Source organism: Silurus aristotelis (assembly GCF_946808225.1).
Source record: "Silurus aristotelis genome assembly, chromosome: 11".
Taxonomy (NCBI): Eukaryota; Metazoa; Chordata; class Actinopteri; order Siluriformes; family Siluridae; genus Silurus; species Silurus aristotelis.
The window spans coordinates 22,529,863-22,556,750 of record NC_139584.1 but is presented as its reverse complement, the minus strand read 5'-3'; the positions used below and the strand labels follow the sequence as shown (position 1 = coordinate 22,556,750).

The following is a 26,888-nucleotide window of genomic DNA, read 5'->3' as shown; positions in this document are numbered from 1 at the left end:
GCCTCCCAGGGATCAGGCTTTTTCAGTGCAAAGTCACTGCAAAAAAGCAACAGCATTGGCCTGCAGACACCCTGCCCAGTGCCAGATTGCAAAGCGATAGGTCTGCAAGGCCTCCAACCTCCTTGCCACCTGACCCTCAGGCACTATGATGCATACAGGCCAGGTGAGTAAAGCATGGTGCAGTACAAGATCTTTTCAGTAGCTATAAGACAAATACCTAAAGCTAAGAGCTTTAGTTGTGACACAGTAGTAGAGCTATGGTATGCTAAGCTTCTAGATTGCAATAACCATCTCCTCTCGAACCTTAAATGCTCAGATACCCTGGTTGCTATGCAATGGAACAGAGAAATTAACCCTAGGCAAAGCTTAAAGAAATTCTGCAGCGTCTCCATGGCTTGAATGTTTGGTCAGTGTTGCAATTGTGACCCATTTACTCAAGATCATCATTTATCATCATAGAAGGCATCATTTGTTAAGACGTCTTTTGGCATTTTGACTTCTCTCAATTATTAATTCCAGTTTGGTCATGTTAGCTTTTACATTTGGCCTCCATTTGAAGACAAATGATCATGTGATCATTGATAATTTGCATAGATCTTGTAATATGTGGCCTACTCAAGTAAATCACACGCTTTGATCACTCTCAAATTTATTGCAGCAGTCGTCACCCCTATAAAGACTCAATACAATGTATTTGTCATTTAAAAAGAAAACTATATGAAAAAGTGTGCGCTGAATTATTCAAGAAAGATTGCCTTAAAACCCTCTGCATACATTGCTTGTTCTGGGATGTCGATCATTTTCAATACCTTGCAGCTATTTTAAAACCAAAACTTTACCTAGAAATACAGCTAGTCTGGGATAAATCTAGAGTTTGGCTACCTAAGGTTACATTACTAAATATATTAACATGCAAGTAGGAATTGTGAATTAACTTATTATTTCGTTATTTAATGCCATATTCAAACTATGGCTTTATATCATGGCTGGTCCAACATTTCAGTCATATGCTCAAGTAATTATCAAGTAATTATCAGTGAATCAGTGAAGATCTATAAATACAATTTCACAAGGTCTAAAATGAATGTAAAAGGCAGACCAAAACTTAGAGAACGGAAGGAAACTTAAAAAAATGACTGGTAACAAAAACAGCAGCCATGCATTCATGTAGCTCAATTTAATTATCCCAGGTTTTAGGTGAGAAAGAACTGCAGTTCACAAAATAATATCTAAAATATTATAATAGTAACACATAAATAGAAACCAAGGCAATGTAAATTTGCAGAGGCGAGACAGCCAGCAGCCCTCCACAGCTGTTCCTCGAATTCCACTCAATTTCTTCTGAGATTGTTGAAAGGAAAAGTCTTTCCTTGCCAGATGTACTCATCTTGATTACTGGCTTAATCAGATGTAGAGCCACACAAAACCTAAGCAGTCTGAGTTCAATCATAAGGATTTATAGTTTCATAGTTTAACAAAAGCAATGATCACATAAGGTAAAAATTCAAGATTTCAGTTTATTTAGCATCTGTATGTCACATGGTATAAGCCACCCAGTAGATGACATTGACCACGGCGAAAGTGAAAGGAAAGACAGCCCTTGCGTAGATGTCGATCGTGTCAGCGTCGATTGGTTTGCACTTGCAGCACTTCCTCTCCTCGCTGCCCTCTACCTTAACTGTTTCCGCCTCTTCTTGAGGCTCTACCGGTGTCTCTGTTTGGCCGCGGATCTGCCGGTTAGAGACCACAAGGCCTTGATTCATGCCTGTCACTGACAGCGAGAAGAGGACCATGGCCTGCTTTCCGTTCTTCACCATGGACTGTAAAATAATCACAAGAATATTATTGTATGATACCTTTTCATTCATATGGTACCTTTCTCACACTCGAGGACATGACAAAAAATAGAATACTAAAACAATTAAACATACAAAATAAAATTGTACAAATGTATTTATGAATAAATCATTCATAAAATATTTTTTCTCAACAGGACAAAATCTCTGGCAACCTGATTGATTTAAAGCACAGATCAATCTTCACTATATCGGAATCCACTCTAGACAGCCAATTGCATGAGGTTAAGCTTACAGTGAGCACTGGCTAACCCAATCTCAACATTTTATTACTGAAAAAAAAAAAAACATCACGTGGTTTTCCAGTCTCCAGCTGCCCAGTTTCAGTTAGAAACTGTGCTCACTGTATCCCCAGTTCTTGATTGACAGGAGTAAAATCAGGAACAGTCTGTCCATGTTAAGGTTTCACGTGTTGTGCTTTCTGAAGTGCTTTTTCTGCTTACTATATTTGTATAAATGGTACGTTCAAACTGGTCCAGCCATTCTACATTATCCTCGCCTTGCTGCTAGCAGTTCTGCAGCTCAGTGGATGTTTTTTGTTTGTTAGTTTTTTAAATACTTAAACCACCCTGTCTGGTACCAACAACCATACCACACACATTTCTCCCATTCTGATGTTTGATGTGAATATTATAGATTGACTACAGTACATAGATCATAAGGCAAATTTATTGGCTGTTCTCAGACTCCTAATGAAAATGATTCTCTCATTAAGTTTACAGGTTTCCTGGTGGTCTAGTGGTTAGGATGCGGCGCTCTCACCGCTGCGGTCGGGGAACCAACCCCAGCCACTCTTAGTGCTGGTCCCAAGCCCGGATAAATGGGGAGGATTGCGTAAAAAAAAAAAAAAACATGTGCCAAATCAAACATGCGGATGATCCGCTGTGGTGACCCCTAATGGGAGAAGCCGAAAGAAAGTTTATTCTCTGATTAAGTTTACATTTCCCTACAGAAGAAATGAACTCTATGCCAAAGATGCTTTGAACTATACAGCCTAATGACTGCACTTTCTGCATTTACAGTCTGAGTTCAAGTCTCATTCTGATTTAAAGACTAAAAGGTAAAAAAAAACGTTATAGTATACAGTTATGTATAAATAAAGATCGTAAATTAATTGCTCTATATGACAAAGAGAATATGGGTTCCCTTTTGAGTCTGGCTCCTGTCTGGTTTCTTCCTCAAGTTATCTCAGAGAGTTTTTGCCTGTCACTGTCTGCCTCTGTCACTGTTTTGCCTCTGGCATGCTCAATAAATTCATGAAGCCGAATTTCAAACCATACATGGAATTTTTAAAGCTGCTTTGTAATAATAATCATTGTAAAAAGTGCTTCAATAAAATAAAAAGAGCTGAATTAACTATATACACTATATATACAATAAACAAACTGTAGTAGGTTTAGGCTTCATTCTTTTACCTCTGTAGACTTCTTGACTTTAACTTTGGCCTTCTCCTTCTTGCTGTAATCGGCATTGTAGTGAGCGAAGGCATACTCAATCAAGGCAGCAAACACAAACACGTAGCAGATCCAGAAATACACGTCCAGGGCTTTAATGGCGGAGGCACGTGGCAAGGACGAGCGGGCGCTTACCATCAGTGTCGTCATAGTCAGCACAGTAGTGATTCCTGCGGTCAGTTGTGACATTTTGTTACTGTACAGTATATCTTCACGCATACAGACATAGAAATGCACATTTTTATTGTACGTTTTATCACTATTTAGTACCATTTAATAAGTCATAGGGGAATATTCAATGGTTGAAAAAGAGGGTCTTTTTAAAAATATTGTCTTAAATGCGATTTTCAAATCTGGGTGTGACATGTTACATGTTACACTTTCCAAGCATTTAACATTAATCCAAATATTAAGTTTTATAAAGGGTTTCTTTACTTATGCTTGTGAGGATAACACATGACAAATAATAATGCTTTGACCACCCCGAAGTAAATTTTTTTTAATGATGGTTAAATGACGGTAATGTCATCTCATTATTTTTGATCTGTTTATAGTTACACTTAACAACATGAAAAGTTCAAGAGGCAAATTCCTGTTATCACAATATCCTCAAACATTCTCTCACAAGACTCTTTTTAGAAATGCTAATAAATGGCTTCTCACAAAATACTTTGCAATCTCAACATCATTTAAACAATTTATTATTAGACTAAGTCTATGTAAATTAGCTGTTACAGCTGAAATATTTGTGCACTCCAACATGCACATTAATAAAATCTCTCTGTTACACAAAATAAATCAATAACCTCCGACTAATCAAAACTGAACAGCACTGTTACATAAATGCTAATTTTGACTTTATGATTATTAAATTATGGCTAATGATTCTTGAAATACCCTACCATTCAAGTGTCTTATAAAACCTTATGACAGTGTACGTATGATAATTGATGCAGTTTTATAGATAGAGTTGTCAGCTGAAATATCGCACATACAGTATATACTGTACATTATATATCATATAGCTTACTGTATCTGTGCCATAAATCAAATAATTATGTGACAAATCATTAAAACAAACCAAGTGATACTCTTGCGGGCACAGCTGATTGGCTGATCCAAAAAGACACCCAGGACATTGCAACCAGAAGGATTGAGGGCATGTAGGACTGGATGATGTACACTCCTCGATTCCGCCTCAACTGGAAGTGCAAACTGAGCCGAGGGAAATGTCCAGCTATTTGGAATGAAGAACAATTAAAAGCTGGCCCCTTTGAGCCATTTGACTAATTTATTCATTACTTTGGTGATAAAAATGAAATTACCTTAACATTTTTTTAAATTGATATGGACAGATGGGATATAATAAAGCCAATGATATAGTTGTACTGGTACACTGATAAAAAGGATTCAGTAAAAACATTATGACTCACCCGATTTGAAGTTCAACATCTCAGTGATAAAGCGGTAGTCTGTGATAGTAAACTGGGACAGTTCGAGTTTGTCCAGGCCATGAATATGTTTCTGGCTGTCTGACCAGTAATAAGTAATGTCTTCTGAAGAGTAGCCATCTGCAGAACCAATAATACACAATGATTAGACGAGAATTTGTCATAACTGCCTAACAGTATTTTAGCAGATTGAAATGCAATAAATTTACCAAAAATATCCCATAATACCAAGCTAGTATGTAACCAGTTTATATCATAAGACTTATAAACAGAACACTGTCCATTGATGTGCATCATTGTGTCATGTGACCTTAATACAGTGCTTCTCAATTATTTTCTGTTACACCTCCCCTAGGAAGACGTAAACATTTCGCGCCCCCCAACTCTCCGCCGCGACTGTAAATAGTATCATTTGTCTATTAAATTGCTATAAGTAAACCTCTGCATAACATTGTATTCTTATTAACATTAAAGAAAATGAAACAAGAAAGAAATATAGATCAACTTACAACAAATAATAACTTTGTTTAGCATTGTTTTTTAGTCTGCAAAGAAAACCTACTCCTTGCGGCAAAAAAAAGCATGTTCCCTGGGTTTACACGCCCCCCAACCGCGGCATCGCCCCCGAGCCCCCCCATAGGGGCATGCCCCACTATTTGAGAAGGACTGCCTTAATAGAAATACACTATTACCTGGAAGACTCTAGAGTTATTTTAGAGAACATACCTAAATAAACAGCAGTATGAAGACCAAAGAGTTAACAAGAAACAATAAGCGAATAATTTGGGGTTTGGTTAAAAGAGATCACAAATTAAAGATCTGTTATTAAAAAGTGCATGAATGTGGTGGAACCTAGAGGCTAGTGAAGGGCAATCACCAAAACCAGAAGGTTCAGGGAAACCTTCGAAATGATGTTATTACCACTGTTCATTATACTGGGGATGTTGTTCTCATGGTGATAAAGTTTTGAGTTTCAATTAAATGCAGCACAAATATGTAGTTGTGGTTAAATCAAACTAGAAAATTCTGCATAGTGAGAGAGCCTCCGACATGTTATTTGGCAGCATGTCTTTTTCCATCTGAGCAGTGGATCTCTCCAGTTTATTCAAAGTTACTTTTAATCATCAGGACTTCATGATGCGGTTTGTTTAGACATGTTCTCAAACACGAACTAGAGACAAACTGTATTGATGTTTTCTCCCACTTTAATATTATGGCCTATTTTTTGCAGATTGATTGCATATTTCAATTTAATTAAACACCCCACCCCCATCTGCCCTATTCCCCAAATTTCTTGCAACATACAGCTCTCAAGGTCCAGCATGCACTCCTGTTCATCCATTGGGTATTTGGTTAGATCCATGTCACAGGCTACTGTGGATGTGATTCTGGAAAAGAGAAAGATACCACATGTCACTACCTATAACCAGCATATAATTGCAATTTAAAATGTGATTTATTATACGACAGCTGACTTCTATAACCCATTACAATTTCTATGAATTCTGTGTTCTTGGATTTACACAGTATTTCACAGCATTTACCCATTAAGCACACTAAATGAGTAGCCTCTAGGTAATGTAAACTGGATTATTGCTTGATATCATTAATATAATATAACTTCCTGCTAGTTTTGTTCTCTTATATCCTATTGCTTTTATCTAAGCACAAAAAATAACTAAAAATGGATTCACTTGCCCAAACGGAATTTGGTTAATAGGCCCCATTATTGTTTCCTTAGTAATCAGTGTTTAGATGGTTATATATTATTAATGATGCAAAAACACACACACACACACACACACACACACACACACACACACACACACACACACACACACACAAGCTAGCGCACACACCGGCTACTGTAGAGGATGACACCATCAGGCTGTAACCGTATGAGCTTGTTCTCAACAGTGACGTCATGGAACCAGGCCGATTTGGCATTGACAATAAACGTGTCTGGAACCCAGAGTTTATCTACAAAACGGCTGTCCAGCCCCAGGGTCTTGTTCGTGTGGTTGTAAGAAAGGCGATCATCTCGCCAGCTCTGACGCAGAAACACAGTCATTGTATATTCCTGCCAAAACACACACACACACACACACACACACACACACACACACACACACACACACACACACACACACACATAAACATACACAAGCCCAGATAAATTTCAGTACCAGTTAGTTTTTCCCAACAAACATTATTTATTGGATTAGTTAACATTATTAAACCATAAACAGGATCAACAAAACATATATAAACATGTATAAATTGAATTCGTTAATAATCCAAAAGTTAATGCATTTTTGATATAACAAACCTGCCAATTGAACTCTAGTCTGCTTTTTTAGATTCATTTTTTTTTTTTATGTTAAAGGTGTTGGTTCATGTTGGTCATTGTAAAGTTGATGCTATGATCAATAGTGTACACAGCTGCATATTAATTTGATGATGTAACATCAGAAAGATTATTTCGGAAAAATGCAATTCCTCAGAAACATATTCGATACTGCATTGACTTTTTTTTAAACGCTTCATTCTATATGAACAAAACCATGAAGATTTTTTTCTTGCTTGAATAAAACAGGATAAAACAATTGCTTCATACACTTCTCACTAGTTTTACGGCATAAATCTGTGAATATTTGAACTCTGTCAACTTTTACTGCAAAAAATCCCAAACAAAGAAAATGGTTACGCTTACATGATTTTTGACAAAGGCATTGAAACACCTGACTGTTGATTACCACAAAGTTGAAGGCACACCATAGGATGTCTTTGAATGTAGTTGCATTAAATTTTACCTTCACTTGAACTAGAAAATCTAATCCAGTTACAGCATGACAATGCCCCTGTGCACAAAGCCAGCTTCATGAACACGGTTTACATGGGTTGGAGTGGAAGATCTTGAGTGCCCCTAGAGCTCTGATCTCAACCCTACTGAACACCTTTGAGATGAATTGGAATGCTGACTGCACCCCACACCTTATTAACCTACATAAGTGCCTGCTTTTACTAACGCTCTTGTGGCTAAATGAGCACAAACCTCTTTGACCACAGTCCAAAATCTAGTAGAAAATCATTCCAGAAAAGTGGAGGTTACAGCAAATGGAGAATTAATGTGGAATGAGATGTTCAAAAAGCACATACGAATCTTGTCAAGTGTCTACAAATTTGTGTCGATATATGTCTAAAAACTATGACAAATATAAACTGGAAAGCAGTTTGCTGAATCATAAATACTATACGAAACAATCCGCAAAAAAAAACTTCATAGAGAAAATTGCTGACTGAATGTCTGTAAATAGACCAAACACAGCTGATTCACAATCTCATCTGCTGTTCCAGCCAGCTGCTGATATATAATATGCAAAAGAAATGTCATTAGTGAACTTATTTAGTGCGTTAACAGTAAAGATATACAGTACTTTTTGCTTTTTTTAATATCTATGCATTTTTTTACAATAGATTAATAAAACGATTGAACAAATAAACACAATTCCATACAAGGCACATAAATAATTGTTTACTACAGTACTTCATAGATGTATGTAAAATTAGGCATCTTCATTAATGTGGTTCATGTAGACTTGTGTTACTTGTTTGTAACATTAAAAACAGCCTACAAGCAACAATTTCGCTTTAACTCAGGCAAAGCAAAATATAAAATAATGATTTCTTCTTTTTTCAATCCATACCATGTTGGCTTCTGAGATGTGGTCAATGCTGGCGACTTCAATAGCCATGGCAACATTCACTGGAGGTCCTTTGAAGAGAAACACGAGACAAAGCAACATTTACCTCCTACACATCCTCCCTAAAGATTTAAAAACACTAATGTTAATATTACCATTAATGTTAATTAGTGCAATTGGGTTTTTTTAAACCTGAAATATTAGCTTTCTTCATTATGGCGTTCTAAATATGGACACACTAGCTGACTAATAGCTTTTCTCCAGTTTATTTTTACATAACACTTAATGATTTTTGATGCATCTTATAAAGCCAACATCCACCAAACTTCCACTTATTGAACTATAAAAAACTATTTCTCAAACTAGCTAGTGCCACTAAGATTACATTTTCATGTTTGGAGTCAACATTTGCTGCAGCTTTTGACTTGTATATGCATGATTTTATGTACTACACTGCTTCTCTATGATTGGCTGATCAGATATATGCTAAATTGTGCAGGTGTGAACATGTTACTAATAAAGCATACATTGTGCAAAAAATGCCAGGCGAGTTCCATTATAGAAATATTAACAATACAACCAATATAACGCTTAAATGCATGTTCACCTTGATTAAACCGAGCAAAGCAGTGGGAAACAGAATTCTTCACTGTGACAATTGTTTGACTGATGTGTGAAAAATACTTATTTTAATTCATAATGCATTTAATTACAAATAAGGACAGTTCGGTGGGCTCACTTGTTCTTCACACATTTAGTGCTCATTAATGTGCAAAGTCACATCTAGACAGGGCAAAAAATGCGTGGCCTAAATATAACACTCTAAAATTAGATTTTCAGGAATTGGAACACAAGTTACCTCTTATACACCTTCAGCAGAAATAGGGCTTGAATCCACGCAGCATGTGTGCTCTTAAATACTAGCATATACTACAGTATATACAGTACTATTATAGCTATATAGTAGGGTATACAAGTGCATATCATGTAAGGAGGGGTGAAATTTAAAGGGGGTGAAAGTGCAATCAAATGACTCACCTCCAATTCCTGGACGAAAGTTTCGAGCATAGCCCTTCATTAAATCATCCAAATTAGGCAACCAGGAGATCTCAATATCTGTTCCTACATAGTCACCGATGTCATTTAGCATGGCCCTATAAAAACAAAAAGCCATACGAAATCATGTGTAACTGAATAATATATACATTTATGGGTATTTAAGATTTCACTAAGCAAGCAATATTTAGTGATATTTTTTTTATGTGAAAGTTTTCCTCTATTTGATGAATTTCATGATGATGTTTTGGTGGTCATTGCATATTTCTAGTCATGTAAACATGCATTTGCATTCAAATTCCAGTAACCTATGGTGTTAAAAAAAAGTGGTGTTAATGTGGTGTCTTTTTGATGAATGAAAGAACAATTTAACTGTCATTTCGATTTAAATAAAACTATTAAAATTGATTCAGTGTCATGTTTCAATCTTTAATACCTGATGTTGAATTAGATTTCTTCACTTTTATAAATGGCGAACATAAATATTATGTGTGTGCTCTTTTATAATATAAATCAGTTACATTTATCAATAAAATTGTATTTGTATAGCGCTTTCCACATTATCACATTGGATTGGCAAGTCTATTTTTTATTTTTATTTTTTTTGTCCAAATGCAGACACCAGACACCAGAAAGCTGTTTATGGAACAAAAACAAAAATATCTTTCACTCTGGAACTGAGACAAAAACATCGGGCATAGCCAAAACAACAATTTGGTATGTCCTAAAAAGAAAGAAACCACTTGTGTGTTAGCAGCCAGAAACTGAACAGGTCATCCAAGGAAAACAACAGCTCATGACATTGTGAGAGCTGTGAAAAAAAATTCTAAACAACAGGCAGTGACTTCAATTCAAGTTTAATTAATTTTTATTTGTATAGCACTTTTAACAATTAACATTGTGTTAACGCAGCTTTACACAGATAATGTGGTGCTAAAAAACTCATAAGATGTTCTTTATATGTAAGTTTGTCCCTGATGAGCGAGCGACTGCAGCAAGGAAAAACTATCCAAGATGACATGAGGAAGAAACCTTGAGAGGAACCAGACTCAAGAGGGAACCCATCCTCATCTGGGTGGCACCAAATATCCATTTATTACAGATAAATGATGTTGAGGTGTGCAGTGATCGTGATCTGATGCAAACTGTAGTCCAACAACTTCCACAGGGAAGTTTTACAAGATTTGGGGATCATAAATACAGAAAAGTGTTGAAACCAAGATTAAGCTCTACCAAAAAAAACACATTTGTTAGGCCAAAGTGAGAAAAAAGAAAGGATCTGCTCATGAGTCAGAGCATTCAAGCTCATCTGTCAAGCAGTGTGGAGGTCCTGGTGTGTCATGAAATGTCTTCTTCTGGAACAGGCTCAATGATTTATAAACATCATGTTGATAGCAGCAAAATAAATTCTGAAGTATAAGGAAATTGTATCTACCAATTCACAGAGTAGTCCAATATAATTGGAAGGAACTTCAGAATGCACTAAGACAATGACCCAAAATGTAATGATAACACAACAAAGCACTTCAGAGAGGAAAATGTGGAAGGTTTTAGACTGGTCAATTCTCCTGAACTAATCCCAATTCAATTTACATTTCGGATCCTGAAGAGGAGACTGAAAGATGGAAACTTCACAAAATAAACAACTGAAAGAAGTTTTAATAAAAGTCTGGAAAAGCAGGATAAAGGAAGAACAGAACAGTTTGATCATAGTCATGGGTCGCCGACTAAATGCATTTTTTGCAAGCAAGGAATGAAACCAAATATGAGTTTTTATTACATTTTAATTAATGAATTAAGCTTACATTGCATTACGTTTCTGGTTCATGGAAAATATTTCCATGTGTTATGGCTATATACTCCACCGGTCTTAAAATGGCATACAAAACATTACACTATATGGCCTGAAAGTCGGCTGACACCTGAGTCCAAACCTGTTCCATCATGTGCAAAAGATGAGGTCTATGAAGACATTGGTTGCCATTTTCCCAATGTTTTTTTTTCCTTTCTTATAAACAGTGACAATATAAATAAATTTGTTTTAACAAATGTACTTGCTCATAAAGATGTTTAGACCCATGTTCATTATAAATAGTACAAAAATGTGCCACAGGAGGGCAGTGTAAAGCTAAAGGTCTTAAAGGGACTTAACTGAACAATTGATCTGTAAGTTAAATCAGCTTCATAAGCACTGACCTTAAATTATTCATTGCATAAAACAAACATTGCACAGTCTGATTCAAATTTCTCACACAAACAACATTTACATTTTGTCTAAAAAGAACTTCTGTCTGTATACTGTCATTGTTTCTTTTCATAAAATCTAATCTAAATCATGAGTCTAATTTAGTCTCATGAATATTTTTTTCCCTCATAAAACTTACGTGGGTATATTGTTACACAGGGGATGCAATCGTGATGCAGTGGGTGGCATCGATGCCTCAAACCACCAAGCTTCCCAGTCCCATAACCCTAATTTAGGTTCATGAGCTCAGGCTACTGTTTAGAGCTTTTTCATGTTCTGCCCACGTCCATGGGATTCCTTTGGGTCATCAATTTCCTCCCATGTTACAAAAAAAGTGGCAGCAGTTGAACTGGCTAAGCTAAATTGAGTTTGAGTGCGAATGAGTGTACGAATGTGTTTGTGCATGGCACTTTCCGAGTTGCAGTATTCAAATCATGATTTGCATCATCTCTTATTCAGCACTGAGGTACATGCATGTAATGTGGAGTTAATACTCAAATTATTCGTATTCAGACCTCAGGCAGAACTCTGGACCTACAGACTGCTCAGACAAATTGCACGGAAATTTGCGAGCACGACTGGTGCGGATGTAATTATCTGCTGCTGTAATTGCGGTCTGCTTAGTGTTACGGAAGTAGCACAAAAATAAAACACATAGCTGACACATTTAGGGAGACCTAATTGAATTGTTTATCCTAATGCTGGAAAATGGTTTGCCCATACAGTAGCCAGGGTATTTAGCTCTCTAGGTGAGAGAAACTACTGTTAATAATAAAGGTAGAAAGGTTTTCGGAATAAGTGTACGCTACTGTACACACAGTGTGTATGCCTGCAGGAACACAGGACAAAACTATTATGGCACACATGCTGTAAAGCCTCAAAGCTGAATAAAACATCTGCTGAGCGACAGCACTGTTACTGTCTGTCTATCGGGCGGCCTGTGCTAAATGAAGATAGCAGAACAACAGTAACAAGTCAATTTAACAAGTTAACAAAAGTGAGCAGTTGCATTTAATGAGCAAATATAACAATGCAACTATGGGAGGGTTCAAGCCAGCTAATTTTACTTAGCTAGCTTAAACAAGTTTACAAATTCTGTTCATGCTACAGCTTTTGCGCAATAGGAAAGTCAAAGTGGAGACAGTTGTAATTACAGTGTGGCAAAGGATATAATTAATTAGCACCTTTTTTGGGAGATTATACAGTGCAGTGATGTCTCACACACACACACACACACACACATGTTCTTCATAGCAAGATTTAAGACATATAAATGCATTATATACCAGTCTTATCTGCCATTATATATAACTGGCCTCGTCTGACACTTCTATTTATTTAACATGTTACAGTAGGATGTATGTAAGTCAATAGAAAATAAATTTCATGAACATCAGAATTACGATCAGACTCTGATCTATCCTCTGTACTTTCCCTTTGCCTTTCTGTGTAAGTGTGTGATCTTTCGGGTAGTGCTACCTGTTGAGGTGATTAATAACCTGGGTTGCTTATGATTACGTGTGTAACTTTACATTCTGTTCAAGTCAGCCCTCTTCGAATTGTTTAATTGCATCATGCATTGTATGACTGACTGCTTCGTGACTAGTTTTTGGAGCACATACTCCAACCCTTGTATTTAGTTTTATCTGTGTCTCTTTGTGACTCCGATTGTGGGTTTGTGTATTAGTTGTGATTGTCTGTTCTTCCCACATCTTTTTCACATTTGTTTTTGGCCAGATGATGACATTTTGTTTGTGTTGAATAAAAACCTGTCCTATGACGTCAAAAAAGCAGCTGAGTTAAAGATACACTGCATTCTTTATTTTCATTGGCTAAATTTGGTGACGTATTTGGTGACGTTTGGTCCCGATTTAGCACGAAACATCGAAACATATCGATGCAAGTCTGGCTAATAATTTGATGTACTGTACAATCCAAACAAAAAGATACACAGCACTCCCTTATTTAGTAATGTATGTAGCATAAGAAATTATTAGCATTAAAAGAAACTGTACGTTTTCACTTTTTTATTGGTTATTGTATCCTCTAACTTCAAAAAAGCAGCTGAGTTAAAGATACACTGCATTCTTTCTGCATTCATTGCCTAAATTTGGTGACGTATGTCTTTAACTCCGCCCTTTTTTTGAAGTAATCATTTCTTATGCTACATACATTACTAAATAAGGGAGTGCTGTGTATCTTTTTGTCTGGATTGTACAGTACATCAAATTATTAGCCAGATTTGCATCGATATGTTTCGTGCTAAATCGGGACCATTCGCAAAACAAAATAGTTATGTGCCATATTGAAAAAAGTGGGACCGTGAGATTCGAACCGCAATGAATCAAGCGACGACTGTATATTACAAATGAATAGATGTGAATGACACAAATTGTATATATTAAAATTGACATTATAATTGACAATTATTTAAATGTCATATGTATGCGATATGAAGGCAATATGTGATATGTAGTATCCCAAATACTAAACAATAGACTGTATTCCAAATAGTGTTTTACTATGAAACTTTTTTTTTTTTTTTGCTGTAATGGTGTGAACCTTTGGTCATCCTACATTCTTATTCATCTAACTATAACTTCAAGTCATTTCTTGGTTATTACTGTAGTGCAGTGTGTATGACACAATGCATTTCTTAACTTCTTCAAAGTTATATATTTCAAAGTGGAACATTACATCCCTGGAGAAAAAGCAGCAAGGGACCACCATTCTAGTTTTTAAGCCCAATGTCACTACCCTAGCTGTCTTTGGAACATTAAAGAAACATGTTCACAACACAACTTAAAGTTTCTCTGGCCAAACTTTGACTCTCTGTTTCTCTAAACTCTTTTAAATGCCATAGTGATATCATCTTTAGGAAATGGCATGTCTGCTGGTTTACCTCAGAAGAGTGCCTAGTGGTGGTCAACACTTCCTTTCACACTTGCTTCTTTTCAAACTATGAAGCAGAACTTCTTCATGGTTTCATCTCTCCTCCTGAGATGGGGACACCTGATTTCTCCTCATCATTCCTCTCCAATATCCAGTAGCTCTATTATTTCTACAATGATCACTGAAATGATCCCCACAAGCACTATGAACTCAGAGGGAGGAACCTTCAGGGTGGCATATGCTCCACTTGTACCAAAACAGATGAATTCTCTTAACTGTTATTTGGATATGCAAAAACAACACTGAAAGGTTTCTTATAGAGACTTATTGAGATTTCTCTTGTCCATTGGGGAAAAACCCCTACTGTGAATGCCTTCACGGTGGCATATGCTTGACCTTCACCAAAACAAATGAATTATCTAAACTGTTATTTGGTGCATATGCAAAAACAACACTGAAACGTTTCTAATGGAGACTTATTGAGATCTCTCTTGTCCATTGGGCAACAGCATGGGTGGGACTGGTTAGTATGGTCTCCTTGGGGAACTCTGGAGTAGAAGAGAGATTACCCACAGGGCCATGACTGTATTAACACCCTCCTAATTTATCCTATTTTTGCATATTTCTCACACAAAATGGTCCTGATTTCATATTCTTTACACAAACTTAAACTGCAAACAAACACTTCAAACTGCAGTCATTGTCATTGTGGTGGACAATTGTTGATGGTGAATTGCTTTGCCACAACTGATTGCTCTGGAGAATAAGCAACCTATTTAAATACTGCCACATGATCTCAATCGAGTCAGGAACTCCACTCAATCACACTACCTTGACCATGTTTGGCTGTTGGTATGACGTACTTATTGTGAAATTATGGGTTTAAACCAGATGTAATGTCTTCCAAATATTTTCTACATTTCAGTGTACAGAATTTTATCCCGCATGACATCATGATGGATTTAGTTTTTGCAAAGGTAAACGATTAGCAGAGATTTTGGCCTTGTAACTATCCTAACTATGTAATAGATATAATTTTAGCCCATTCTCGTTGTCGAGTCGTTGATGGCCTCTGGGAGAAATTTTTTTTAGGTTAGCCATTCCTGTAATGATTCATCATTGTTCCAATTTTTTTTTATTTGGAGATAATGGCTCTCATTGTTGTTAATGGAGTCACAAAGCTTTAGAGACATTATAAATAGCTTTCTAATTTCCAGACTGATATATTTCATATATTTTCAAATATCAAATGCTTTTCAAGCATTTGTTTTTAATCTAGGATAGCATTTAAGATAGCATCTTTAAGGTAGAGATCATGTGGAGATAGTGGATTTTACTGATACTGATAGCTAGGTTGGATCGTACTTGCCGATAACCAAATAATTTTTAAAATGAATACTGGATAAAAACAAACAAACATAACACTCCTTGTAAAACAGTACTGAACTTTATTACAAAGATACAGTATTGTAAAGGAGAATACAGTACAGAATCATGAAAATGTGCTGCATTATATAAATATGAATATATTGATTATATTATTAAATGTTAAGGTTAATAAAAGGCCTGCATTCAAACTGAAACAAAAAGTAACACCCCCCAAAAATAAAAACAATTACATCCAAAATTAATAAAAAAAGACACTTCAAATAAACAGCATGTGGCGTCAGTGATTCGCCTCTAAAGGCCTCTCTCGTACTGTATAACACAACCCGCAAATAAAAATCTGTATAGTTTTTACTGATAGTATCAACAATCGGTGCCAATTAATCAGCAAAACCGATAAATCGATCGACCTTTAGTTAAAACCTTTTTACCCTACTTCATATAGCCTACTGTAAAATACCTATAAAGATGATACTTAAATTCATAAATAAATAAGTAAATAAATATGCAATGCATTGCATATCTACTTTATCTATATCACCATTGCCATATCATAATATTCTGTCTTTTCTTCTGCCAGCTAAGTGACTTTCAACATTCCCTAACAGAGTTGCCATTGAAAGGGTCTTTCCATTACTTGCCAGTAGCCCAAATGGCATTGTCCCTGACCCCCACCCTTTACTACAGGTTGTGAAAGCCTGAGGTAAAAAAAAAAAAAAAACTTTACTACAAGATCTCAATCCATAAAGGGGCTTAAAATACATATTTAGAAAATATATTTGGGAATCTATATAAAATAGCAAGCATGAACACATTTTAGGTAACAGTTATACTTGCAGAAGTTAAGAGTGTTATATACAGTGAGGAAAATAAGTATTTGAACACGCTGCTACTTTGCAAGTTTTCCCACTTAGAAATCATGGAGGGGTCTGAAATTGTCATCGTAGGTGCATGTCCACTGTGAGAGACATAATCTAAAAAAAAATATCCAGAAATAACAATGAATGATTTTTTTTAACTATTTATTTGTATGATACAGCTGCAAATAAGTATTTGAACACCTGTCTATCAGCTAGAATTCTGACCCTCAAAGACCTGTTAGTCTGCCTTTAAAATGTCCACCTCCACTACATTTATTATCCTAAATTAGATGCACCTGTTTGAGGTCGTTTGCTGCATAAGGACACCTGTCCACCCCATACAATTAGTAAGAATCCAACTACTAACATGGCCAAGACCAAAGAGCTGTCCAAAGACACTAGAGACAAAATTGTACACCTCCACAAGGCTGGAAAGGGCTACGGGGAAATTGCCAAGCAGCTTGGTGAAAAAAGGTCCACTGTTGGAGCAATCATTAGAAAATGAAAGAAGCTGAACATGACTGTCAATCTCCCTCGGACTGGGGCTCCATGCAAGATCTCACCTCGTGGGGTCTCAATGATCCTAAGGAAGGTGAGAAATCAGCCCAGAACTACACGGGAGGAGCTGGTCAATGACCTGAAAAGAGCTGGGACCACCGTTTCCAAGGTTTCTGTTGGTAATACACTAAGACGTCATGGTTTGAAATCATGCATGGCACGGAAGGTTCCCCTGCTTAAACCAGCACATGTCCAGGCACGTCTTAAGTTTGCCAATGACCATTTGGATGATCCAGAGGAGTCATGGGAGAAAGTCATGTGGTCAGATGAGACCAAAATAGAACTTTTGGGTCATAATTCCACTAAACGTGTTTGGAGGAAGAAGAATGATAAGTATCATCCCAAGAACACCATCCCTACTGTGAAGCATGGGGGTGGTAGCATCATGCTTTGGGGATGTTTTTCTGCACATGGGACAGGGCGACTGCACTGTATTAAGGAGAGGATGACCGGGGCAATGTATTGCGAGATTTTGGGGAACAACCTCCTTCCCTCAGTTAGAGCATTGAAGATGGGTCGAGGCTGGGTCTTCCAACATGACAATGACCCGAAGCACACAGCCAGATAACCAAGGAGTGGCTCTGTAAGAAGCATATCAAGGTTCTGGCGTGACCTAGCCAGTCTCCAGACCTAAACCCAATAGAGAATCTTTGGAGGGAACTCAAACTCCGTGTTTCTCAGCGACAGGCCAGAAACCTGACTGATCTAGAGAAGATCTGTGTAGAGGAGTGGGCCAAAATCCCCCCTGCAGTGTGTGCAAACCTGGTGAAAAACTACAGGAAACATTTGACCTCTGTAATTGCAAACAAAGGCTACTGTACCAAATATTAACATTGACTTTCTCAGGTGTTCAAATACTTATTTGCAGCTGTATCATACAAATAAATAGTAAAAAAAATCATACATTGTCATTTCTGGATTTTTTTTTTTAGATTATGTCTCTCACAGTGGACATGCACCTACGATGACAATTTCAGACCCCTCCATGATTTCTAAGTGGAAGAACTTGCAAAATAGCAGGGTGTTCAAATACTTATTTTCCTCACTGTATTATGCAGATGGTCCACAATATTAAAGAAGTTGTTTTTGGAACAATATTTTTAACTATTCAGGAGCTATAGAATTGTATTTATTAGAATTCAATAAAAATTTATGTTGCAAAAAGTTGTAAGGGCATTCTATTTAATTTGTTAAAGCTGCTTTGGGACATTATCCATTGTTAAAAGCACTATACAAATACATTTGAAGTGAACTTGATTGAATTGAATGGAGCATGTTGGCAGATATTTACTTCTATTCCAAAACTGAACTCTCCACTTGTATTTATTATATGATGAATTGTGTAAGAAATTATAGAAAGCTGCTCTACAGGAAAATTGAGAAGATTGTCAAATCATAATGCTGTGCCTTTGATTGACCCATGAGCATTGCTTTCTAAATTCAAGGCTCGGACTCATTCGCTCGAAACTGTTAAGAGGTAATTTCCTCTCCTTCTCTACAGCTCGTGCTCTTTTATTCCTCTTCATTAATGCAGCCTTCCTCGAGGCCTTAGCTTAATAACGTGCATGGTGCAGTGAGGAAGTTCAAAACAACAGAATAGAGATGCAAACGCTTCAACTACAATCTTAGTTTTATGATACCAATAGCAAAAACATAGAATTATGCAACCAATAATATGGTAAGACCAGTACACTTTATACAGTATGTCAGTTTAAAAGCATGTAATCTTTTAGCATTTTATGAGACACATACATGTATTGTTTTTGTTTAAATGCAACAAACTAGATAAAAGACAAAAACACACAAGACTGGAAGAAACTTGAGTGCAGACAGATGAGTCCAAATCTGAAGGAAGGTTGGAGACTTGGCCAACATGGCCACCATTCCATACTTTAACACCATTCAATGCATATGTGAACATGATCCAGAAATGCAGCCATCTTCTCTGAGCCGAAGCTCATAAAAAATGGACAAAGGCTACAATGGAAAACTGTTTTATGGTCAGACGAATCAATATTTTAATTTCTTTTTAGAAACCATGGATGCCACATCGAATATTGTATCTATTACAACAGCATTGATTCATAGTAAAAGAGTCTGGGTACTGAACTGACCTGTCTGCTGAACAGAACTTTCACTAATATAAAACATTTGGCGCAACAAAAAACTAAAAACACGACAAAGAAATACAGGCCTGTTAAGCTAAAATCCTGTATCAGACACAAATGAGACAACATTCTTTTCCCATAACTTCAGCAACTGGTCTCCTCGGTTACCAGACAAGAGTTAAAGCAAGAGGAGATGGCAATTTTTTGATATGTGTTACAGACATCAAATTCAAAAATACCTTATTTTTCCCTTAAAATGGTACATTATCTCAGTTTCAATATTTAATATGTTTTTTTATGTTCTAATATAAATAAAATATTGGTTTATGAGATTTAAAAATCATTGCATTTTGTTGTTATTAAGATTTTACTTTTTGGGGGGGATTTGGAGTTATTTCTTTTACTTTTGCTCAACATCTTATGCACAAATTACCTTCCATAGCCTATTAAATATTTTTCTTGCACATATATTTACATATTTATCTGCACTGTCCATTTGCACAATGCTACTATTTCCATATCTAAACTTTAAATGCTGAAATTCAGTTGTGTTCTGTGTACCAATACTATTCAATAATACTTAAGTTTAAATTGTAGGTTAAATTAAATTGTAGGATGTTCAGAAAACTACCTCTGAGCCCCTCAACTCTTCAGTTCATTAAGCTGAATTCTACCACATATTTAGTTTACCAAAATACAGCAAAGCTCCCATTAGGGGGATCCACAGTCGATCAGCCATCTCCATACTACTTTGTCCTCTAAATCTGCCACTTTTAAACCAACTACCTGCATGTCTTTCTTTACCACATCCATTAACCTCCTTTTTGGTCTTCCTTTTTTCCTCCTTCCTGGTGTCTCCATCCTCAGCATTCTCCTACCGATATACCCCATGTCCCTCCTCTGCACATGTCCAAACCATCTCAATCTCGCCTCCCTCACCTTGTCCCCAAAATGTCCTACATGTGCTGTCCCTCTAATAAACTCATTTCTACTCCTGTCCATCGTCGTCACTCCCGACAAAAACCTTATCTTCAGCTCTGCTACCTCCAGCTCCACCTCCTGTCTTTTAGTCAATGCCACTGTCTCTAAACCATACAAAATCACAGGTCTCACCACAGTCCTATAAACTTTCCCTTTCACTCTCACAGACACTCTTCTCCACCCACTCCACCCTGCCTGCACTCTTTTCTTCACTTCTCTAACACAATCTACATTACTTAGCACTGTTGACCCCAGGTACCTAAACTCATCCACTTTCACCACCTCCTCTCCTTGCAACCGCACCACACCACTGCCCTCCCTCTCATTCACACACATGTACTCTGTCTTACTCCTACTGACTTTAATTCCCCTTCTCTCCAACGTGTACCTTCACCTCTCCAAGCTCTTCTCAACCTGCTCCCTACTCTCACCGCAAATCACAATATCATCCGCAAACATCATAATCCATGGAGGCTCCTGTCTGACCTCGTCCATCAACCTCTCCATCACCACTGCAAACAGGAAAGGGCTCAGAGCCGATACTTGATGCAGTCCAACCTCCACCTTAAACCAGTCTGTCATTCCTAATGCACACTTCACTGCTGTCACACTGTCCTCATACATGTCCTGCACCACCCTCACATACTTCTCTGACACAACTGACATCCTCATTCAATACCACAACTCCTTTCTCTGCACCCTGTCGCTTTCTCTAAATCCACACACACGCAATGCAACTCCTTCTGTCCTTCTCTATACTTCTCCATCAATATTCTCAAAGCAAATAATGTGTCTGTGGTGCTCTTCCTTGGCATGAAACCATACTGTTGCTCACAGATAATCAACTTTTCTTTCAGCCCAGCTTCCACTACTCTTTCCCATAACTTCATGGTGTGACTGATTAACTTTAAAATGAATTAATTAATTAATTAATCACAGGACTCTGAATAACTGTCATTTTGTATATTGGCCACTGGAGGCAACCACTGTTTCCCTGTATTTTTTCCTCTGTCTTTTAATTATGTCATTGCTGCCACCTGTGTCTCATTCCCCTGTGTATACACAGTTCCCTTGTTCCTTAGTTTACTAGCTTGGTGTTTATTGTTGCTAGCCCAGCTCTTCTGTTTTTTTTCAATTTTTTTTTCAGAGTTTTAACTTTGTTGATAATCTTTTCTTGGTTAATTTTTTGTCTTATTGCATGCCCCTATTATGAAATAAAATTTATATAGACTTGTGAATTATATTGTAGTAGTATTGTATCATGCATTCTGATAGCACAATCATCATCAGAAAAAATCCTCACAGAAAACATAAAAAATTCTATATGATTTAGAATCCCAGCGACTATAGAGAATTTGAATCCAAAGTGTTGCCTGTAGCAATCCCTGCATCTCTGCAACACTTCAGTCATGACTGTTAAACAGAGCATAAATTATCATGCAATCTTAAAACAGACAGAACCTTCTGCAGGTGATGATCATAAACTGAAATATACAATCTATTGGTTGTATTAACAATATAATAGCATAGATGTTCATAGTTAGAATGGAAATCTGCTCCCACACCAGCCCAATTTAAATAAGACCCCTTTTATAAGCTTATTGTTTGTCTAAAGCACTGATATCCCTTATGCCATTATATTGTTAATGGTAGTATATGGGTAGAAAATATATAGAAATGTCCATTACTAACATAAATGGGAGTAGAGAATAGAGACCTTGATGGTTATACTGGACAGAGATGGTGACAAATATTCTTATAACTTCATGTAAAACAAATCAGATGGTGACTATTGTGAGCGCAAAAAAAAACCCTACATCAACACTTAATGAAGGATTTTGTTTAATTGTTGTTAAATTGTAATTAATCATTTTACATACACCTAAAAGTGTACATTGGTTGATTGAATTAATTGCAGTTCCACACACTCTTCTGATCTTAGGATAAAACCCTGTTGCTGTAGGACTGCAACATTTCCCACTGTGCTATCTTGCAGCACTGGATTAAATCAGATTCCTTCACTAGTACAGTCACTGCAAAAAAAAAAAAAAAGTATGAGTTTTCTTTTAGTCATTGCAAACGTCCTAGCAAGATTTTATAACGTAACTATAAGTGTATGAGGTTATAATGTCTATGATGACGGCATTTTAAATGTAATTCTTCGCAAAATGAATTGAATTTCTTAATAAAATCCAAGTTACTGCATTCACTATTTGTCGGTTTAGACAACATGACAACATTTGGACCTGTGATGATCAGTGTTATAGTTATTAACCGCAGATGACTAAGCACTTGTCACCCACAATTCATAGCAACAAATAATATAAATCGGTGAAAGTTTGTTAGAATCAGTATAAGTAATATACAGTGGAACCCGGTTATGTCGCCGGCCTAGGGGACGCCAAAAAGCATCGAGATAACCGATGATCGAGATAAACGAAAACCAATATGGCGTATGTACACCAACTAACAGCAGAGATTTACCAGTATACAATACAAACCACCGTCGATTCTCAAAACAAACCTTTATTATATTCTACAAGATTGCAAACAGAAAGATCGCTCACAAAATCACAAAAAACGTGCGGGGTGTAGTTCGTTTTTACAAAAAGCTAACCAGAGTCAACATTAAATTCCCGAGTCATTTCACTCCGACACACAGCTCTGAAAAGTATCCTACACCTGTAGCATCTGTAAGGCTTGATTTTTCCACCACTTCTGCGAGTTATTCTGCAGCTGCACAGTGCCGTCTCACTACCGTATTTTCGCGTATATAAGATGCACCCTGGGTGAGGGGTATGTAAAACTTTCTATAAGACGCGTCATATATACGCAAAAATACGGTAGTGAGATGGTGACGTGGCAAAAGCCGGCGATTAAGTGGCAAATTTGCCCCCCTTGTGCTCGAGATATTAGGGTTTGTCGACATAAAAGAATCGACTTAACCGATTAAAAATGCTAAGACAAAGTGAGAATTTGGCGGTTCCACTTCAAAAACGTCGACTTAATAGGGTTGGCGAGTTAACCGAGGTCGAGATAAGTGGGTTCGACTGTATAAAATATTTATTGTGACAGTTTTTTGTGTCAGCTGCCTAAAGATTTGCATCATGAGACTATTGAGGTGGTTGTTAAAAAGGCCCAAAAAAAGCTATTAAATGCTACCTTTTGTTGGTATTTTTCTGATAAAAGATTAAAACGCAAACAAGAACTAAGCAAATCTGATCAACATTACAGTTTAACAGTAAAGCAGACAAAGATACATCCCTCTGAGGATGAATTTACATCAATTTATCGTGTAAAGTCCGTGCACATTTCCGGGGTGCGCGTATAAGTGCTACTTTGTACACCGTAAACGTTTCACAGGAAATGTTTCGCTGGTCGTAATGCCAGCAAAGCGTCAAGGGACCTTCTGCAAGTGCAGAGGGTTAATTGAAAAACTGTTAGCTGTAGCTCACAGAAGGTGACAAGGTAACACCAGCTGCCTTCACACTCTCATGGCATGTACGCCACAAAAAAAAAAAAAAAACAGCGTAAGTGGGAAGGGGAAAGGGGATATTAATAAAATAATACTAAAAACCTACATGCTCGCCAGAAATAAATCACTCACTCTTGTGAACAGGGATACAGAAATTCAAAGTGCCAGAAAAAAAATGTGTTGGATGAATCATTGGAAAATAGCGTGACTGACGTAATGAGTCAACAAAGAAGTGGGAGACAGACAAGGGTTCACACTTTTTCTCAAGTTTGCGTAACCGATTATAACAGATTACGTATGTCAACCAACAGTGCTTTCATTTATAGTTAACACGATTATATCATTTCGAGGTTTTTTTTCCCTTCACACAATAAAGTTTCAATATTAAAGTATCAACTGAAATAAAACAGTAGGTATTGCCTAGTTGGGATTAACTTATTATTGCCGCTTGAAATTAATCAAGAAATTATCTTTCCTTACTGCTTTAATGCATGGCCTGGTGCACTAATAGAAAATGCAGCACATCCTTACTTTATCTGCCCTTCCCTTTCCTTCCCTTCCTTGCCATATGTCCTACTAATGTGTCCTTCAGTAGCACTTGAGACACTGTAAGGTAAACAATGCTGTTGAAAGGTTTAACACCTTTTACTAATCATCCAGCATTAACAAAATCAATATTAAGCTAAAATGTATGAATAAATACTTCACATAGAAGCTGATTCCTGGTGAAATATAGTGGCAAGAACAACATGATGACAAGAATACCAGACCAAAGTGGCCCAGCTGGAAGTACAGCCACATTTAAGATTTACCAGGGCTTTAAAATTTTGGCAAAAGTAATATAAATTCAATCAGCCATATCTAATGCAGCATTTCATTTCCATGAAAAAACAAAACAAAACAGTGTTTAAGTCAATAGCCTGCTGATTATCCGGATGATAACATGGAAAATATCAAATGAATAATTTGATCTGTGAATTGTGAAAGGTTTTGTACCATTTTATACAAATGATGTAATGCTGAATGGTTAGAGATATATATCTACGTAATGAGGCTGAACTGCAGCTGTGCTGTAGCAGCCATATTCATATGAGCTCACTGGTGTTTTCCTGTATCGCTGTCACAAGCTGAAAGTGAGATCCTGCATGTCCTGCAAGCGATCTTAAAAAAACAACAACAATCATTCAACTCTTTGAAAATCAATTTTCAGCTTGTCTGTGTAGAAACCTATACGGAGATGCGGTTCCCTAGCTGAGAAGACTCCAACTCTTTTGTAAAATGTTATCAGAACAGGTAAATTATCCTTTCATCTGAAAATTTATAGACTCACACAGACTTTACGCTGCTTTAAAAGCTATAGCTAAAAAAAACTCCACGTTGAACAACACATTTCTGGTATACTATTTCCTTTATTTAACCAGAATCTCTATATATTCTTTGTTAGTAACCGGTTTACCGCACTGGATCATTAACCAATAACACACACACACACACACACACACACACACACACACACACACACACACACACACTTTCTTTTACGTTTACACACTAGGGAAATTTAGTGTGAATCCACCAGTCCAGCTACTTGCATGTTTTGGGAGGTGGAGAACATGTGGATGAAACCCATGCAAACATGGAGAGTACATGGAAAATTCCACATACACAGACACTTGAGGACAGTATCAAACTGTGAATCGTCAACTTTACCAACAATGCTCTCAGAGATCTGGCTGTTATACTGAGTTATGTACAATAGGCGATACGTGTGTGCTGCTGTAGGTTCTTAGTGGAACTGTGACCAGATGAACCATGATCATGATTACATCCACGGTGTATAATACTATGTGAAAACTGTTCTGTTTGATTGTTTTACTTGTTTTTTTACTTATGAGCCGTGATATTTTCAAAAGTGCAAACCTCTTCTCCATTTTTCTGTATTTCTCAGGAGACAAAAATGCAATGGATTGTGCTACTGTAGTGAAGATGTAAGCAATTTTTGATCAGTCGGCTGAGATGCTAAAAATCTCTCTCTCTCTCTCTCTCTCTCTCTCTCTCTCTCTCTCTCTCTCTCTCTGTGCGCTTGATCTCTTTACATTTCCAGACCCACAATCTAGGTTGGATTCGATTTCATTGAGATATCCCATGCACTTTTGTAGTTTTGCATTAGATCTTTGAGAAGAGTGACACCTCAGATATCAGATATCGGAAATCTCCAAACTGTGCGCTTTTTATTCCAGAGTTCGAGCACCGCAATCTGCAAAATGAACTCAGCACATGAACTCAACTGGATGCAGAAGGTTACGACACGAGTTCTTTAACACACACGCGCATATACACACACACACACACACACACACACACACTAATACGCTCGTGCTGCGGCGGGTGCGAGCGCGCTCGCGCGTGTGCGTAAAAGAAAAATAAAATGCGCCTTGAACCCCTGCAGTAAGCTGTTTATATTCCTCCTAAATCAAAATAAGCAGCGTTAGACAAGTTAAGACACTTTATTCAGAAGATTGAAGACTAAACCTGGCGTGCGCAACTCTTACCTGGTCAATTCGTTCCCCATGAGGATAATGGAGAAAACCATCGACAGTATGAACGTCGCTTCCATTGTTTTCGCTCGGAGATGCTGAAGTAGTCCAGAGGAGGTTCGGAAGATCGAGGCAGAGTTTGCCGTCCTATGTGGTGCAGAGTGAAGAAAGTAAACATTCGGGCTGATCCATGTTGCGGTCCGAAAGCTTTTCCTGTCCCCGTGTCCACACGTCCCTGCGTCCTACTGTCCCAACTGATGAAGCGCTTTGAGCGCAACTCTCCTCCTCTCTCTCTCTCTCTCTCTCTCGCTCTCTCTCACTCTCT

General features: G+C 37.2%; 1 protein-coding gene across 1 annotated transcript; it reads right to left on the bottom strand.

The window, feature by feature from the left end:
* Window positions 1–632: 632 nt before the first annotated feature.
* Window positions 633–26,888, bottom strand: gabrd (gamma-aminobutyric acid type A receptor subunit delta). The gene is made up of 9 exons (XM_083553718.1): window positions 26,579–26,888; window positions 9,504–9,619; window positions 8,469–8,536; window positions 6,621–6,841; window positions 6,067–6,149; window positions 4,744–4,881; window positions 4,392–4,547; window positions 3,272–3,480; window positions 633–1,820 (listed from the first exon to the last, which is right to left on the bottom strand). Exons 1-9 carry the CDS (start codon window positions 26,641–26,643, stop codon window positions 1,536–1,538), a joined length of 1,341 nt encoding a protein of 446 aa, XP_083409844.1. The 5' UTR covers window positions 26,644–26,888; the 3' UTR covers window positions 633–1,535.

Bases quoted from the DNA above. Each gene is read 5' to 3' on its own strand.
- gabrd (XM_083553718.1), bottom strand. From the start codon at position 26,643: ATGGAAGCGACGTTCATACTGTCGATGGTTTTCTCCATTATCCTCATG. The intron at 9,620-26,578 runs GTAAGAGTTGCG...TTGTTTTTATAG, and splicing joins ATGGGGAACGAATTGACCAG to GGCCATGCTAAATGACATCG. The intron at 6,842-8,468 runs GTATGGATTGAA...GTGTTTTGGCAG, and splicing joins ACATCTCAGAAGCCAACATG to GAATATACAATGACTGTGTT.